General features: G+C 43.7%; 1 protein-coding gene across 1 annotated transcript in view; it reads left to right on the forward strand.

Annotated features, from left to right (window-relative positions):
- spred3 (sprouty related EVH1 domain containing 3) overlaps nucleotides 1–19,236 on the forward strand; it is a 58,595-nt gene that overhangs the window by 17,791 nt on the left and 21,568 nt on the right. Inside the window, exon 4 of the mRNA XM_064975381.1 lies at nucleotides 8,242–8,406. Coding sequence (XP_064831453.1) covers nucleotides 8,242–8,406 — 165 coding nt within the window. The remainder of the gene's footprint in view (nucleotides 1–8,241; nucleotides 8,407–19,236) is intronic.

Here is a 19,236-nt window from a genome sequence, read left to right on the forward strand (position 1 = left end):
GTGAGACTGTGTCTGTGTCATTGTGTTGTGCGATAAAATTGCACATTTTAGAGTGGCCTTTTAATGTCCCTGGCACAAGGTGCACCTGTGTAATGATCAAATTTTATTTGTCACATACACGTGTTTAGCAGATGTTATTGCGGGTGTAGTGAAATGCTTGTGCATTTAGTTCCGACAGTGCAGCAATGTCTAACAAATACCTAATTACCACAAATCTAAAGGAATGGAATTAAGAATATATAAATGTATGGATGGGCAATATCAGAGCAGCATAGACTAAGATACAGTAGAATTGTATAGAATACAGTATATACATATGAGATGAGTAATGCAAGATATGTAAACATTAAAGTGACATTATTTAAAGTGACTAGTAGTCCATTTATTAAAGTGGTCAATGATTTCAGGTCTGTATGTAGGCAGCAACTGTTCTGTGCTAGTGATGGCTATTTAGCAGTCTGATGGCCTTGAGATAGAAGCTGTTTTTCAGTCTCTCGGTCCCTGCTTTGATGTACCTGTACTGACCTCTCCTTCTGGATGATAGCGGGGTGAACAGGCAGTGGCTTGGGTGGTTGTTGTCCTTGATGATTTTTTTTGGCCTTTGACATGGTGTAGGTGTCCTGGATGGTAGGTAGTTGTGCAGACCTCATTTCCCTCTGGAGAGCCTTGCGTTTCTGTGTGAGGTGCAGTTGCCGTACCTGGCGGTGATACAGCCCGACAGGATGCTCTCGATTGTGCATCTGTAAAAGTTTGTGAGTGTTTTTCGTGACAAGCCAAATTTCTTCAGCCTCCTGAGGTTGAAGAGGTGCTGCTGCACGTTCTTCACCACTGTCTGTGTGGGTGGACCATTGCAGTTTGTCTGTGATGTGTACGCCGAGGAACTTAAAAGTCCACGATCATCTCCTTTGTTTTGTTGACGTTGAGTGTGAGGTTATTTTCCTGACACCCCACTCCGAGGGCCCTCACCTCCTCCCTGTAGGCTGTCTTGTTGTTGTTGGTAATCAAATCAAATCAAATTTATTTATATAGCCCTTCGTACATCTGCTGATATCTCAAAGTGCTGTACAGAAACCCAGCCTAAAACCCCAAACAGCAAGCAATGCAGGTGTAGAAGCACGGTGGTTAGGAAAAACTCCCTAGAAAGGCCAAAACCTAGGAAGAAACCTAGAGAGGAACCAGGCTATGTGGGGTGGCCAGTCCTCTTCCGGCTGTGCCGGGTGGAGATTATAACAGAACATGGCCAAGATGTTCAAATGTTCATAAATGACCAGCATGGTCGAATAATAATAAGGTAGAACAGTTGAAACTGGAGCAGCAGCACGGCCAGGTGGACTGGGGACAGCAAGGAGTCATCATGTCAGGTAGTCCTGGGGCATGGTCCTAGGGCTCAGGTCCTCCGAGAGAGAGAAGGAGAGAATTAGAGAACGCACACTTAGATTCACACAGGACACTGAATTGGACAGGAGAAGTACTCCAGATATAACAAACTGACCCCAGCCCCCAACACATAAACTACTGCAGCATAAATACTGGAGGCTGAGAGAGGAGGGGTCAGGAGACACTATGGCCCCATCCGAGGACACCCCCGGACAGGGCCAAACAGGAAGGATATAACCCCACCCACTTTGCCAAAGCACAGCCCCCACACCACTAGAGGGATATCTTCAACCACCAACTTACCATCCTGAGACAAAGCTGAGTATAGCCCGCAAAGATCTCCGCTGTTTGCTTAGAAATTCTAGGGACAATTAGGAGGCTTGCGTCTTGTGACCGTAGCGTACGTGTAGGTATGTACGGCAGGACCAAATCAGAGAGATAGGTAGGAGCAAGCCCATGTAATGCTTTGTAGGTTAGCAGTAAAACCTTGAAATCAGCCCTTGCTTTGACAGGAAGCCAGTGTAGGGAGGCTAGCACTGGAGTAATATGATCACATTTTTTGGTTCTAGTCAGGATTCTAGCAGCCGTATTTAGCACTAACTGAAGTTTATTTAGTGCTTTATCCGGGTAGCCGGAAAGCATTGAAGAGTATTGTAGTAGTCTAACCTAGAAGTGACAAAAGCATGGATACATTTTTTTGCATCATTTTTGGACAGAAAGTTTCTGATTTTTGCAATGTTACGTAGATGGAAAAAAGCTGTCCTTGAAATGGTCTTGATATGTTCGTCAAAAGAGAGATCAGGGTCCAGAGTAACGCCGAGGTCCTTCACAGTTTTATTTGAGACGACTGTACAACCATTAAGATTAATTGTCAACAGAAGATCTCTTTGTTTCTTGGGACCTAGAACAAGCATCTCTGTTTTGTCCGAGTTTAAAAGTAGAAAGTTTGCAGCCATCCACTTCCTTATGTCTGAAACACATGCTTCTAGCAAGGGCAATTTTGGGGCTTCACCATGTTTCATTGAAATGTACAGCTGTGTGTCATCCGCATAGCAGTGAAAGTTAACATTATGTTTTCGAATAACATCCCCAAGAGGTAAAATATATAGTGAAAACAATAGTGGTCCTAAAACGGAACCTTGAGGAACACCGAAATTTACAGTTGATTTACAGCCTACCACTGTAGTGTCGTCCACAAACTTGCTGTTTTGAGTTGGAGGCGTACATGGCCACGCAGTCATAGGTGAACAGAGAGTACAGGAGGGGGCTGAGCACGCATCCTTGTGGAGCCAGTGTTGAGGGTTATCGAAGTTGAGATGTTGTTTCCTACCTTCACCACCTGGGGGCGGCCTGTCAGAAAGTCCAGGATCCAGTTGCACAGGGTGAGGTTGAGACCCAAGGCTTGAGGATGAGCTTGGAGGATACTATGGTGTTGAATGCTGAGATGTAGTCAATGAACAGAATTCTTACATAGGTATTCCTCTTGTCCAGATCGGATAGGGCAGTGTGCAGTGTGATTGCGATTGTGACGTCTGTGGATCTGTTTTTTATTTTTTATTTCACCTTCATTTAACTAGGTAGGCCAGATCACCTTTATTTAACCAGGTAGGCGAGTTGAGAACAAGTTCTCATTTACAACTGCGACCTGGCCAAGATAAAGCAAAGCAGTGGGACACCAACAACAACACAGAGTTACACATGGAATAAACATACAGTCAATAACACAATAGAGTAAGTCTATATACAGTGTGTGCAAATGAGGTAAGTTAAGGGAGGTGAGGCAATAAATAGGCTGTAGTGGCGAGGTAATTACAATATAGCAATTAAACACTGGAATGGTAGGATGTGCAGAAGATGAATGTGCAGGTAGAGATACTGGCGTGCAAAGGAGCAAAAATAAATAACATGGGGATGAGGTAGTTGGATGGGCTATGTACAGGTACAGTGATCTTAAAGTTAGAGAAGTGCTTAAAGTTAGAGAAGGAGATATGAGTCTCCAGATTCAGAGATTTTTGCAGTTTGTTCCAGTCATTGGCAGCAGAGAACTGGCAGGAAAGGCTGCCAAAGGAGGAATTGACTTTGGAGGTGACCAGTGAAATATACCTGCTGGAGCGCGTGCTACAGGTGGGTGCTGCTATGGCGACCAGTGAACTGAGATAAGGCGTGGCTTTACCTAGCAGAGACTTATCGATGACCTGTAGCCAGTGGGTTTGGCGACGAATATGAAGTGAGGACCAGCCAACGAGAGCGTACAGGTTGCAGTGGTGGGTAGTATATGGAGCTTTGGTGACAAAACGGATGGCACTCTGGTAGACTATTGGGGCAGTGTGGTTGAGATAGCATCGTCTGTGGACCTATTTGGGCGGTAAGCAAATTAAAGTGGGTCTAGGGTTTCAGGTAGGGTGGAGGTGATATGGTCCTTGACTAGTCTCTCAAAGCACTTCATGATGACTGAAGTGAGTGCTACGGGGCGTTAGGGCTGTTGATCACCTGTGTAACGATCATGCTGTTTAATCACCTTATTGATATGCCACACCTGTCAGGTGGATGGATTACCTTGGCAAAGGAGAAATGCTCACTAACAGGGACGTAAACACATCTCTGCACAAAATCGAGAGAAATTAGCTTTTTGTACGAATTGAACATTTCTGAGATATTTTACTTCAGCTCATGAAACATGAGACCAACACTTTACATGTTGTGTTTATATTTTTGTTCAGTGTAGATAAAGATAATGTATATTTTTGTCCACAGTGTGTCAGTCTACAGTCTACAGTGTGTCAGTCTACAGTGTGTCAGTCTACAGTGTGTCAGTCTACAGTGTGTCAGTCTACTGTCTGTCAGTCTACAGTCTGTCAGTCTACAGTGTGTCAGTCTACAGTGTGTCAGTCTATAGTCTACAGTGTGTCAGTCTACAGTGTGTCAGTCTACAGTGTGTCAGTCTACAGTGTGTCAGTCTACAGTCTACTGTCTGTCAGTCTACAGTGTGTCAGTCTACTGTGTGTCAGTCTACAGTGTGTCAGTCTACTGTCTGTCAGTCTACAGTCTACAGTGTGTCAGTCTACAGTGTGTCAGTCTACTGTCTGTCAGTCTACAGTCTACAGTGTGTCAGTCTACTGTCTGTCAGTCTACAGTGTGTCAGTCTACAGTGTGTCAGTCTATAGTCTACAGTGTGTCAGTCTACAGTGTGTCGGTCTACAGTGTGTCAGTCTACAGTGTCAGTCTACTGTCTGTCAGTCTACAGTCTGTCAGTCTACAGTGTGTCAGTCTATAGTCTACAGTGTGTCAGTCTACAGTGTGTCAGTCTATAGTCTACTGTGTGTCAGTCTACTGTGTGTCAGTCTACAGTGTGTCAGTCTACAGTGTGTCAGTCTACAGTGTGTCAGTCTATAGTCTACTGTGTGTCAGTCTACTGTCTGTCAGTCTACATTGTGTCAGTCTACTGTCTGTCAGTCTACAGTGTGTCAGTCTACAGTCTGTCAGTCTACAGTCTACAGTGTGTCAGTCTACAGTGTGTCCGTCTATAGTCTACAGTGTGTCAGTCTACAGTGTGTCAGTCTACAGTGTGTCAGTCTACTGTCTGTCAGTCTACAGTGTGTCAGTCTACAGTGTGTCAGTCTATAGTCTACAGTGTGTCAGTCTACAGTGTGTCAGTCTACAGTGTGTCAGTCTACTGTCTGTCAGTCTACAGTGTGTCAGTTTATAGTCTACAGTGTGTCAGTCTACAGTGTGTCAGTCTACAATGTGTCAGTCTACAGTGTGTCAGTCTACTGTCTGTCAGTCTACAGTGGGTCAGTCTACAGTGTGTCAGTCTACTGTGTGTCAGTCTACAGTGTGTCAGTCTACTGTCTGTCAGTCTACTGTCTGTCAGTCTACAGTGTGTCAGTATACTGTGTGTCAGTCTACTGTGTGTCAGTCTACTGTCTGTCAGTCTACAGTGTGTCAGTCTATAGTCGTGGCCAAAAGTTTTGAGAATGACACAAATATACATTTTCACAATGTTTGCTGCCTCAGTGTCTTTAGATATTTTTGTCAGATGTTACTATGGAATACTGAAGTATAATTACAAGCTTTTCATAAGTGTCAAAGGCTTTTATTGACAATTACATGAAGTTGATGCAAAGAGTCAATATTTGCAGTGTTGACCCTTCTTTTTCAAGACCTCTGCAATCTCTGGTATGCTGGACCTCTGGTATGCTGTCAATTAACTCCTGGGCCACATCCTGACTGATGGCAGCTCATTCTTGCATAATCAATGCTTGGAGTTTGTCAGAATTTGTAGGTTTTTGTTTGTCCACCTGCCTCTTGAGGATTGACCACAAGTTGTCAATGGGATTAAAGTCTGGGGTGTTTCCTGGCCATGGACCCAAAATATTGATGTTTTGTTCCCCGAGCCATTTTGTTGTAACTTTTGCTTTATGGCAAGGTGCTCCATCATGCTGGAAAAGGCATTGTTCATCACCAAACTGTTCCTGGATGGTTGGGAGAAGTTGCTCTCAGAGGATGTGTTGGTACCATTCTTCATTCATGGCTGTGTTCTGAGGCAAAATTGTGAGTGAGCCCACCCCCTTGGCTGAGAAGCAACCCCACACATGAATGGTCTCAGGATGCTTAACTGTTGGCATGACACAGGACTGATGGTAGCGCTCACCTTGTCTTCTCCGGACAAGTTTTTTTCCGGATGCCCCAAACAATTGGAAAAGGGATTCATCAGAGAACATGACTTTACCCCAGTCCTCAGCAGTCCAATCCCTGTACCTTTTGCAGAATAGCAGTCTGTCCCTGATGTTTATCCTGGAGAGAAGTGACTTCTTTACTGCCCTTCTTGACACCAGGCCATCCTCCAAAAGTCTTTGCCTCAATGTGCGTGCAGATGCACTCACACCAGCCTGCTGCCATTCCTGAGCAAGCTCTGTACTGGTAGTGCCCCGATCCCGTAGCTCAATCAACTTTAGGAGATGGTCCTGGCGCTTGCTGGACTTTCTTGGTGCCCTGAAGCCTTCTTCACAACAATTGAACCGCTCTCCTCTCCTTGCTTGTGAAGCCCTTTTTGTGCAAAGCAAAGATGACGGCACGTTTTTCCTTGCAGGTAACCATGGTTGACAGAGGAAGAACAATGATTCCAAGTACCACCCTCCTTTTGAAGCTTCCAGTCTGTTATTCGAACTCAATCAGCATGACAGAGTGATCTCCATCCTTATCCTCGTCAACACTCACACCTGTGTTAACGAGATAATCACTGACATGATGTCAGCTGGTCCTTTTGTGGCAGGGCTGAAATGCAGTGGAAATGTTTTGGGGGGATTCAGTTAATTTGCATTGCAAAGAGGGACTTTGATCAGATGAATTGCAATTCATTGCACTCTTCATAACATTCTGGAGTACATGCAAATTGCCATCATACAAACTGAGGCAGCAGACTTTGTGAAAATGTATATTTGTGTCACAAAACTTTTGGCCACGACTGTACAGTCTGTAGTCTGTCTCTCTGCTTATTCACAAACACTTTACCAGCAGTTTTAATAAAATTAAGAGTTGAGACAAATATTTACTAAATTAACTAAAAAAATAAATAAATGAGCAACAGTAAAATAACAATAACGAGGCTATATACAGGGGTACAGGTTAGTAATGAGACTATATACAGGGGTACAGGTTAGTAATGAGACTATATACAGGGGGTACAGGTTAGTAATGAGACTATATACAGGGGGTACAGGTTAGTAATGAGACTATATACGGGGGTACAGGTTAGTAATGAGACTATACACAGGGGTACAGGTTAGTAATGAGACTATATACAGGGGTACAGGTTAGTAATGAGACTATATACAGGGGGTACAGGTTAGTAATGAGACTATATACAGGGGGTACAGGTTAGTAATGAGACTATATACAGGGGGTACAGGTTAGTAATGAGACTATATACAGGGGGTACAAATTAGTAATGAGACTATATACAGGGGGTACCGAGTCAATGTGCGGGGGTACAGGTTAGTAATGAGACTATATACAGGGGATACAAGTTAGTAATGAGACTATATTCAGGGGGTACAGGTTAGTAATGAGACTATATACAGGGGTACAGGTTAGTAATGAGACTATATACAGGGGTACAGGTTAGTAATGAGACTATATACAGGGGGTACAGGTTAGTAATGAGACTATATACAGGGGTACAGGTTAGTAATAAGAATATATACAGGGGGTACAGAGTCAATGTCTGGAGGTACAGGTTAGTCCAGGTAATTTGTACATGTAGATAGGGATAAAGTGACTATACAGAGATAAAAAATAAATAAAAAAACAGCGAGAAGCAGTAAATGGGTAGCCATTTGATTAGCTGTTCAGCAGCTTGGTGCTCCAGTACCGCTTGCCGTGCGGGGGCAGAGAGAACAGTCTATGAATAGGGTGGCTGGAATCTTCGTACATTTTTAGGGCCTCCTTCTGACACCGCCTGGTATAGAGGTCCTGGATGGCAGGAAGCTTGGCCTCAGTGATGTACTGGACCATACACACTACCCTCTGTAGTGCCTTGCAGTCGGAGCCAGAGCAGTTGCCATACCAGGCAGTGATGCAACCAGTCAGGATGCTCTCGATGGTGCAGCTGTGGAGGATCTGAGGACCCATGCTAAATCTTAGCAGTCTCCTGAGGGGGAAAAGGTGTTGTCGTGCCCTCTTCACAACTGTCTTGGTGTGTTTGGAGCATGATAGTTTCTTGGGCACCAATGAACTTGAAGCTCTCAACCTGCACCACTACAGCCCACTGATGATTTCTGACCTATAGTGTGTCGGTCTGCAGTTTGATTACCTGTTGTGTTTGTCAGTCTACATGACCTCTGACCTGTAGTTTGATGATGTCAGTCCCATACAGGAAGTGAGTCATCTTCCAACAGCCGGAAGGAGATGCTTCCCAAGCCCGTCACCATAGTAACCAGCGAGTCCTCCTCCACCTGCTTCGTACGTTCCACCTCCGAGGAGTTTAGCTTCGGAGCGTCCCACACGCTCACCACCACCACACCTGCCCAGGTAAAGACTAGACCACACCTCACTACTACTACTACTACTGCCCAGGTAAAGACTAGACCACACCTCACCACTACTACTACTACTACTGCCCAGGTAAAGACTAGAACACACCTCACCACTACTACTACTACTACTACTACTACTACTGCCCAGGTAAAGACTAGAACACACCTCACCACCACTACTGCTACTACTACTACTACTACTACTGCCCCGGTAAAGACTTGAACACAGCTCACCACCTCCACCACTACTACTACTACCCAGGTAAAGACTAGAACACACCTCACCACCACTACTACTACTACTACTACTACTACTACTACTACTACTACTACTCAGGTAAAGACTAGAACATACCTCACCACCACTATTACTACTACTACTACTACTACTACTAGTACTACTACTACTACTACTCAGGTAAAGACTAGAACACACCTCACCACTACTACTACTACTACTACTACTACTACTACTGCCCAGGTAAAGACTAGAACACACCTCACCACTACTACTACTACTGCCCAGGTAAAGACTAGAACACACCTCACCACTACTACTACTACTACTACTACTACTACTACTACTACTACTACTGCCCAGGTAAAGACTAGAACACACCTCACCACTACTACTACTACTACTACTACTACTGCTACTACTACTACTGCCCAGGTAAAGACTAGAACACACCTCACTACTACTACTACTACTGCCCAGGTAAAGACTAGACCACACCTCACCACTACTACTACTACTGCTACTACTACTACTGCCCAGGTAAAGACTAGACCACACCTCACCACTACTACTACTACTACTACTACTACTACTACTACTACTACCACTACTACTACTACTGCCCAGGTAAAGACTAGAACACACCTCACCACTACTACTGCCCAGGTAAAGACTAGAACACACCTCACCACTACTACTACTACTACTACTACTACTACTACTACTACTGCCCAGGTAAAGACTAGAACACACCTCACCACTACTACTACTACTACTACTGCTACTAGTACTACTGCCCAGGTAAAGACTAGAACACACCTCACCACTACTACTACTACTACTGCCCAGGTAAAGACTAGACCACACCTCACCACTATACTACTACTACTACTGCTACTACTACTACTGCCCAGGTAAATACTAGAACACACCTCACCACTACTACTACAACTACTACTACTACTACTACCCAGGTAAAGACTTGAACACACCTCACCACCACTACTACTACTACTACTACTACTACTACTACTACTACTACTACTACTACTACTACTACTACTACTACTACTACTACTGCTACTGCCCAGGTAAAGACTAGAACACACCTCACCACTACTACTACCACTACTACTACTACTACTGCCCAGGGAAAGACTAGAACACACCTCACCACTTCTACTACTACTACTACTCCTACTACTACTACTACTACTACTGCCCAGGTAAAGACTAGAACACACCTAACCACCACCACTATTACTACTACTACTACTACTACTACTACTACTACTACTACTACTACTACTACTACTACTACTACTACCCAGGTAAAGACTAGAACACACCTCACCACTACTACTACTACTACTACTACTGCCCAGGTAAAGACTAGAACACACCTCACCACTACTACTGCCCAGGTAAAGACTAGAACACACCTCACCACTACTACTACTACTACTACTACTACTACTGCCCAGGTAAAGACTAGAACACACCTCACCACTACTACTACTACTACTACTACTACTACTACTGCCCAGGTAAAGACTAGAACACACCTCACCACTACTACTACTACTGCCCAGGTAAAGACTAGAACACACCTCACCACTACTACTACTACTACTACTACTACTACTACTACTACTACTACTGCCCAGGTAAAGACTAGAACACACCTCACCACTACTACTACTACTACTACTACTGCTACTACTACTACTGCCCAGGTAAAGACTAGAACACACCTCACTACTACTACTACTACTGCCCAGGTAAAGACTAGAACACACCTCACCACTACTACTACTACTACTACTACTACTACTACTACTACTACTACTACTACTGCCCAGGTAAAGACTAGAACACACCTCACCACCACTACTACTACTACTACTACTGCTACTACTACTACTGCCCAGGTAAAGACTAGAACACACCTCACCACTACTACTACTACTACTACTACTGCTACTAGTACTACTGCCCAGGTAAAGACTAGAACACACCTCACCACTACTACTACTACTACTGCCCAGGTAAAGACTAGACCACACCTCACCACTACTACTACTACTGCTACTACTACTACTGCCCAGGTAAAGACTAGAACACACCTCACCACTACTACTACAACTACTACTACTACTACTACCCAGGTAAAGACTTGAACACACCTCACCACCACTACTACTACTACTACTACTACTACTACTACTACTACTACTACTACTACTACCACTACTACTACTACTACTGCTACTGCCCAGGTAAAGACTAGAACACACCTCACCACTACTACTACCACTACTACTACTACTACTGCCCAGGGAAAGACTAGAACACACCTTACCACTACTACTACTACTACTACCCAGGTAAAGACTAGAACACACCTCACCACTACTACTACTACTACTACTACTGCCCAGGTAAAGACTATAACACACCTCACCACTACTACTACTACTACTACTACTGCCCAGGTAAAGACTAGAACACACCTCACCACTACTACTACTACTACCCAGGTAAAGCCTAGAACACACCTCACCACTACTACTACTACTACTACTACTACTACTACTACTACTACTACTACTACTACTACTACTGCCCAGGTAAAGACTAGAACACACCTCACGACCACTACTACTACTACTACTACTACTGCCCAGGTAAAGACTAGAACACACCTCACCACTACTACTACTACTACCCAGGTAAAGCCTAGAACACACCTCACCACTACTACTACTACTACTACTACTACTACTACTGCCCAGGTAGAGACTAGAACACACCTCACCACCACTACTACTACTACTACTACCACTACTACTACTACCCAGGTAAAGACTGGAACACACCTCACCACCACTACCACTACTACTACTACCACTACTACTACTACTACTACTACTACCCAGGTAAAGCCTAGAACACACCTCACCACTACTACTACTACTACTACTACTACTACTACTACTACTACTACTACTACTACTCAGGTAAAGAATAGAACATACCTCACCACCACTACTACTACTACTACTACTACTACTACTACTACTACTACTAGTACTACTACTACCCAGGTAAAGACAAGAACACACCTCACTACTACCACTACTACCACTACTACTACTGCCCAGTTGAAGACGAGAACACACCTCACCACCACTACTGCTACTACTACTACTACTACTACTCAGGTAAAGACTAGACCACAACTCACCACCACTACTACTACTACTACTACTACTACTACTACTACTGCCCAGGTAAAGACTAGAACACACCTCACCACTACTACTACTACTACTACTACTACTACTACTACTACTACTACTGCCCAGGTAGAGACTAGAACACACCTCACCACCACTACTACTACTACTACTACCACTACTACTACTACCCAGGTAAAGACTGGAACACACCTCACCACCACTACCACTACTACTACTACCACTACTACTACCCAGGTAAAGCCTAGAACACACCTCACCACTACTACTACTACTACTACTACTACTACTACTACTACTACTACTACTACTCAGGTAAAGAATAGAACATACCTCACCACCACTACTAGTACTACTACTACTACTACTACTACTAGTACTACTACTACCCAGGTAAAGACAAGAACACACCTCACTACTACCACTACTACCACTACTACTACTGCCCAGTTGAAGACGAGAACACACCTCACCACCACTACTGCTACTACTACTACTACTACTACTCAGGTAAAGACTAGACCACAACTCACCACCACTAATACTACTACTACTACTACTACTACTACCCAGGTAAAGACTAGAACACACCTCACCACCACCACCACCACTACTACTACTACTACTACTACTACTACTACTACTACTACTACTGCCCAGGTAAAGACTAGACCACAACTCACCACCACTAATACTACTACTAATACTACTACTACAACCCAGGTAAAGACTAGAACATACCTCACCACCACTACTACTACTACTACCACTACTACTACTAGTACTGCCCAGGTAAAGACTAGAACACACCTCACCACTACTACTACTACTACTACCCAGGTAAAGACTGGAACACACCTCACCACCACCACTACTACTACTACTACTACTACTACTACAACCCAGGTAAAGACTAGAACATACCTCACCACCACTACTACTACTACTACCACTACTACTACTAGTACTGCCCAGGTAAAGACTAGAACACACCTCACCACTACTACTACTACTACTACCCAGGTAAAGACTGGAACACACCTCACCACCACCACTACTACTACTACTACTACTACTACTACTACTACCACTACTACCCAGGTAAAGACTGGAACACACCTCACCACCACCACTACTACTACTACTCCTACTACTACTACTACTACTACTACTGCCCAGGTAAAGACTAGAACACACCTAACCACCACCACTATTACTACTACTACTACTACTACTACCCAGGTAAAGACTGGAACACACCTAACCACCACCACCACTACTACTACAACTACTACTACTACCCAGGTAAAGACTGTAACACAACTCACCACCACTGCTACTACTACTACTACTACTACTACTACTACTGCCCAGGTAAAGACTAGAACACACCTCACCACTACTACTACTACTACTACTACTACTACTACTACTACCACTACTGCCCAGGTAAAGACTAGAACACACCTCACCACCACTACTACTACTACTATTACTACTACTACTACTACCACTACTGCCCAGGTAAAGACTAGAACACACCTCACCACTACTACTACTACTACTACTACTACTACTACTACTACTACTACTACTACTACTACCACTACTGCCCAGGTAAAGACTAGAACACACCTCACCACTACTACTACTACTACTACTACTACTACTACTACTACTACCACCCAGGTAAAGACTAGAACACACCTCACCACTACTACTACTACTACTACTACTACTACTACTACTACTGCCCAGGTAAAGATTAGAACACAAGACACTACTACTACTACTACTACTACTGCTACTGCCCAGGTAAAGATTAGAACACAACTACTACTACTACTACTACCCAGGTAAAGACTAGAACACACCTCACTACTACTACTACTACTACTACTACTACTACTACTACTACTGCCCAGGTAAAGACTAGAACACACCTCACCACTACTACTACTACTACTGCCCAGGTAAAGACTAGAACACACCTCACCACTACTACTACTACTGCCCAGGTAAAGACTAGAACACACCTCACCACTACTACTACTACTACTACCTCTACTACTACTACTACTACTACTACTACTGCCCAGGTAAAGACTAGAACACACCTCACCACTACTACTACTACTACTACTACTACTACTGCTACTACTACTACTGCCCAGGTAAAGACTAGAACACACCTCACTACTACTACTACTACTGCTACTACTACTACTGCCCAGGTAAAGACTAGACCACACCTCACCACTACTACTACTACTGCTACTACTACTACTGCCCAGGTAAAGACTAGACCACACCTCACCACTACTACTACTACTGCTACTACTACTACTGCCCAGGTAAAGACTAGAACACACCTCACCACTACTACTACTACTACTACTACTACTACTACTACTACTACTACTACTACTACCACTACTACTACTACTACTGCCCAGGTAAAGACTAGAACACACCTCACCACTACTACTGCCCAGGTAAAGACTAGAACACACCTCACCACTACTACTACTACTACTACTACTACTACTACCACTACTACTACTACTGCCCAGGTAAAGACTAGAACACACCTCACCACTACTACTACTACTACTACTACTACTGCTACTACTACTACTGCCCAGGTAAAGACTAGAACACACCTCACTACTACTACTACTACTGCCCAGGTAAAGACTAGACCACACCTCACCACTACTACTACTACTACTACTACCACCACTACTACTACTACTACTGCTACTGCCCAGGTAAAGACTAGACCACACCTCACCACTACTACTACTACTGCTACTACTACTACTGCCCAGGTAAAGACTAGAACACACCTCACCACTACTACTACTACTACTACTACTACTACTACTACTACTACTACTACTACTACTACTACTACTACTACTGCCCAGGTAAAGACTAGACCACACCTCACCACTACTACTACTACTGCTACTACTACTACTGCCCAGGTAAAGACTAGAACACACCTCACCACTACTACTACTACTACTACTACTACTACTACTACTACTACTACTACTACTACCACTACTACTACTACTGCCCAGGTAAAGACTAGAACACAACTCACCACTACTACTGCCCAGGTAAAGACTAGAACACACCTCACCACTACTACTACTACTACTACTACTACTACTACTACTACTACTACTACTACTACTACTACTACTACTACTGCCCAGGTAAAGACTAGAACACACCTCACCACTACTACTGCCCAGGTAAAGACTAGAACACACCTCACCACTACTACTACTACTACTACTACTACTACTGCTACTACTACTACTGCCCAGGTAAAGACTAGAACACACCTCACCACTACTACTACTACTACTGCCCAGGTAAAGACTAGAACAGACCTCACCACTACAACTACTACTACTACTACTACCCAGGTAAAGACTTGAACACACCTCACCAGCACTACTACTACTACTACTACTACTACTACTACTACTACTACTACTACTACTACTACTACCACTACTACTACTACTGCCCAGGGAAAGACTAGAACACACCTCACCACTACTACTACTACTACTACTACCCAGGTAAAGACTAGAACACACCTCACGACCACTACTACTACTACTACTACTACTACTACTACTACTACTGCCCAGGTAAAGACTAGAACACACCTCACGACCACTACTACTACTTCTACTACTACTACTACTACTACTACTACTGCCCAGGTAAAGACTAGAACACACCTCACCACTACTACTACTACTACCCAGGTAAAGACTAGAACACACCTCACGACTACTACCACTACTACTACTACTACTACTACTACTACCACTACTACTACTACTACTACTGCCCAGGTAAAGACTAGAACATACCTCACCACCACTACTACCACTACTACTACTACTACTACTACCCAGGTAAAGCCTAGAACACACCTCACCACTACTACTACTACTACTACTACTACTACTGCCCAGGTAAAGAATAGAACACACCTCACCACCACTACTGCTACTACTACTACTACTACTACTGCCCAGGTAAAGACTTGAACACAGCTCACCACCTCCACCACTAATACTACTACCCAGGTAAAGACTAGAACACACCTCACCACCAATACTACTACTACTACTACTCAGGTGAAGACTAGAACTTACCTCACCACCACTATTACTACTACTACTACTACTACTACTACTAGTACTACTACTTCTACTACTCAGGTAAAGACTAGAATATACCTCACCACCACTACTACTACTACTACTACTACTACTACTACTACCACTACTACTACTACTACTGCCCAGTTGAAGACGAGAACACACCTCACCACCACTACTACTACTACTACTACTACTACTACTACTCAGGTAAAGACTAGAACATACCTCACCACCACTACTACTACTACTACTACTACTACCCAGGTAAAGACAAGAACACACCTCACTACTACTACTACTACTACTACTACTACTACTACTACTACTACTACTGCCCAGGTAAAGACGAGAAAACACCTCACCACCACTTCTACTACTACTACTACTACTAGTACTACTACTACTACTGCCCAGGTAAAGACGAGAACACACCTCACTACTACTACTACTACTACTACTACTACTGCTACTACTACTACTGCCCAGGTTAAGACGAGAACACACCTCACCACCACTACTACTACTACTACCACTACTACTACTGCCCAGGTAAAGACTAGAACACACCTCACCACTACTACTACTACTACTACCCAGGTAAAGACTGGAACACACCTCACCACCACCACTACTACTACTACTCCTACTACTACTACTACTACTACTACTGCCCAGGTAAAGACTAGAACACACCTCACCACCACCACTACTACTACTACTCCTACTACTACTACTACTACTACTACTACCCAGGTAAAGCCTAGAACACACCTCACCACTACTACTACTACTACTACTACCACTACTACCCAGGTAAAGACTGGAACAAACCTCACCACCACCACTACTACTACTACTCCTACTACTACTACTACTACTACTACTGCCCAGGTAAAGACTAGAACACACCTCACCACCACCACTACTACTACTACTCCTACTACTACTACTACTACTACTACCCAGGTAAAGCCTAGAACACACCTCACCACTACTACTACTACTACTACTACTGCCCAGGTAAAGACTAGAACACACCTCACCACCACTACTGCTACTACTACTACTACTACTACTGCCCAGGTAAAGACTTGAACACAGCTCACCACCTCCACCACTACTACTACTACCCAGGTAAAGACTAGAACACACCTCACCACCACTACTACTACTACTACTCAGGTAAAGACTAGAACTTACCTCACCACCACTATTACTACTACTACTACTACTACTACTACTAGTACTACTACTTCTACTACTCAGGTAAAGACTAGAACATACCTCACCACCACTACTACTACTACTACTACTACTACTACTACTACCACTACTACTACTACTACTGCCCAGTTGAAGACGAGAACACACCTCACCACCACTACTACTACTACTACTACTACTACTACTACTACTACTACTACTACTACTCAGGTAAAGACTAGAACATACCTCACCACCACTACTACTACTACTACTAGTACTACTACTACCCAGGTAAAGACAAGAACACACCTCACTACTACTACTACTACTACTACTACTACTACTACTACTACTACTACTACTGCCCAGGTAAAGACGAGAAAACACCTCACCACCACTTCTACTACTACTACTACTGCTACTACTACTACTGCCCAGGTTAAGACGAGAACACACCTCACCACCACTACTACTACTACTACCACTACTACTACTACTACTGCCCAGGTAAAGACTAGAACACACCTCACCACTACTACTACTATTACTACCCAGGTAAAGACTGGAACACACCTCACCACCACCAATACTACTACTACTACTACTACTACCACTACTACCCAGGTAAAGACTGGAACACACCTCACCACCACTACTACTACTACTACTACTACTACTACTACTACTACTGCCCAGGTAAAGACTAGAACACACCTAACCACCACCACTATTACTACTACTACTACTACTACTACCCAGGTAAAGACTGGAACACACCTAACCACCACCACCACTACTACTACAACTACTACTACTACCCAGGTAAAGACTGGAACACAACTCACCACCACTACTACTACTACTACTACTACTACTACTACCACTACTGCCCAGGTAAAGACTAGAACACACCTCACCACTACTACTACTACTAATACTACTACTGCCCAGGTAAAGACTAGAACACACCTCACCACCACTACTACTACTACTACTACTACCACTACTGCCCAGGTAAAGACTAGAACACACCTCACCACTACTACTACTACTACTACTACTACTACTACTACTACTACCACTACTGCCCAGGTAAAGACTAGAACACACCTCACCACTACTACTACTACTACCACCCAGGTAAAGACTAGAACACACCTCACCACTACTACTACTACTACCACCCAGGTAAAGACTAGAACACACCTCACCACTACTACTACTACTACTACTACTACTACTACTACTACTGCCCAGGTAAAGATTAGAACACAAGACACTACTACTACTACTACTACTACTGCTACTGCCCAGGTAAAGATTAGAACACAACTACTACTACTACTACTACTACTACTACTACTACCACCCAGGTAAAGACTAGAACACACCTCACTACTACTACTACTACTACTACCACAACTACTACTACTACTACTGCCCAGGTAAAGACTGGAACACACCTCACCACTACTACTACTACTACTACTACCACCACTACTACTACTACTACTACTACTACTACTACTGCCCAGGTAAAGACTAGACCACAACTCACCACCACTAATACTACTACTACTACGACTACTACTACTACTATTACTACTACTACTGCCCAGGTAAAGACTAGAACACACCTCACCACTACTACTACTACTACTGCCCAGGTAAAGACTAGAACACACCTCACCACTACTACTACTACTGCCCAGGTAAAGACTAGAACTCACCTCACCACTACTACTACTACTACTACTACTACTACTACTACTACTACTACTACTACTACTACTACTACTGCCCAGGTAAAGACTAGAACACACCTCACCACTACTACTACTACTACTACTACTGCCCAGGTAAAGACTAGAACACACCTCACCACTACTACTACTACTACTACTACTACTACTACTACTACT

This window comes from Oncorhynchus masou, chromosome 9 (genome assembly GCF_036934945.1).
Source record: "Oncorhynchus masou masou isolate Uvic2021 chromosome 9, UVic_Omas_1.1, whole genome shotgun sequence".
NCBI lineage: Eukaryota > Metazoa > Chordata > Actinopteri > Salmoniformes > Salmonidae > Oncorhynchus > Oncorhynchus masou.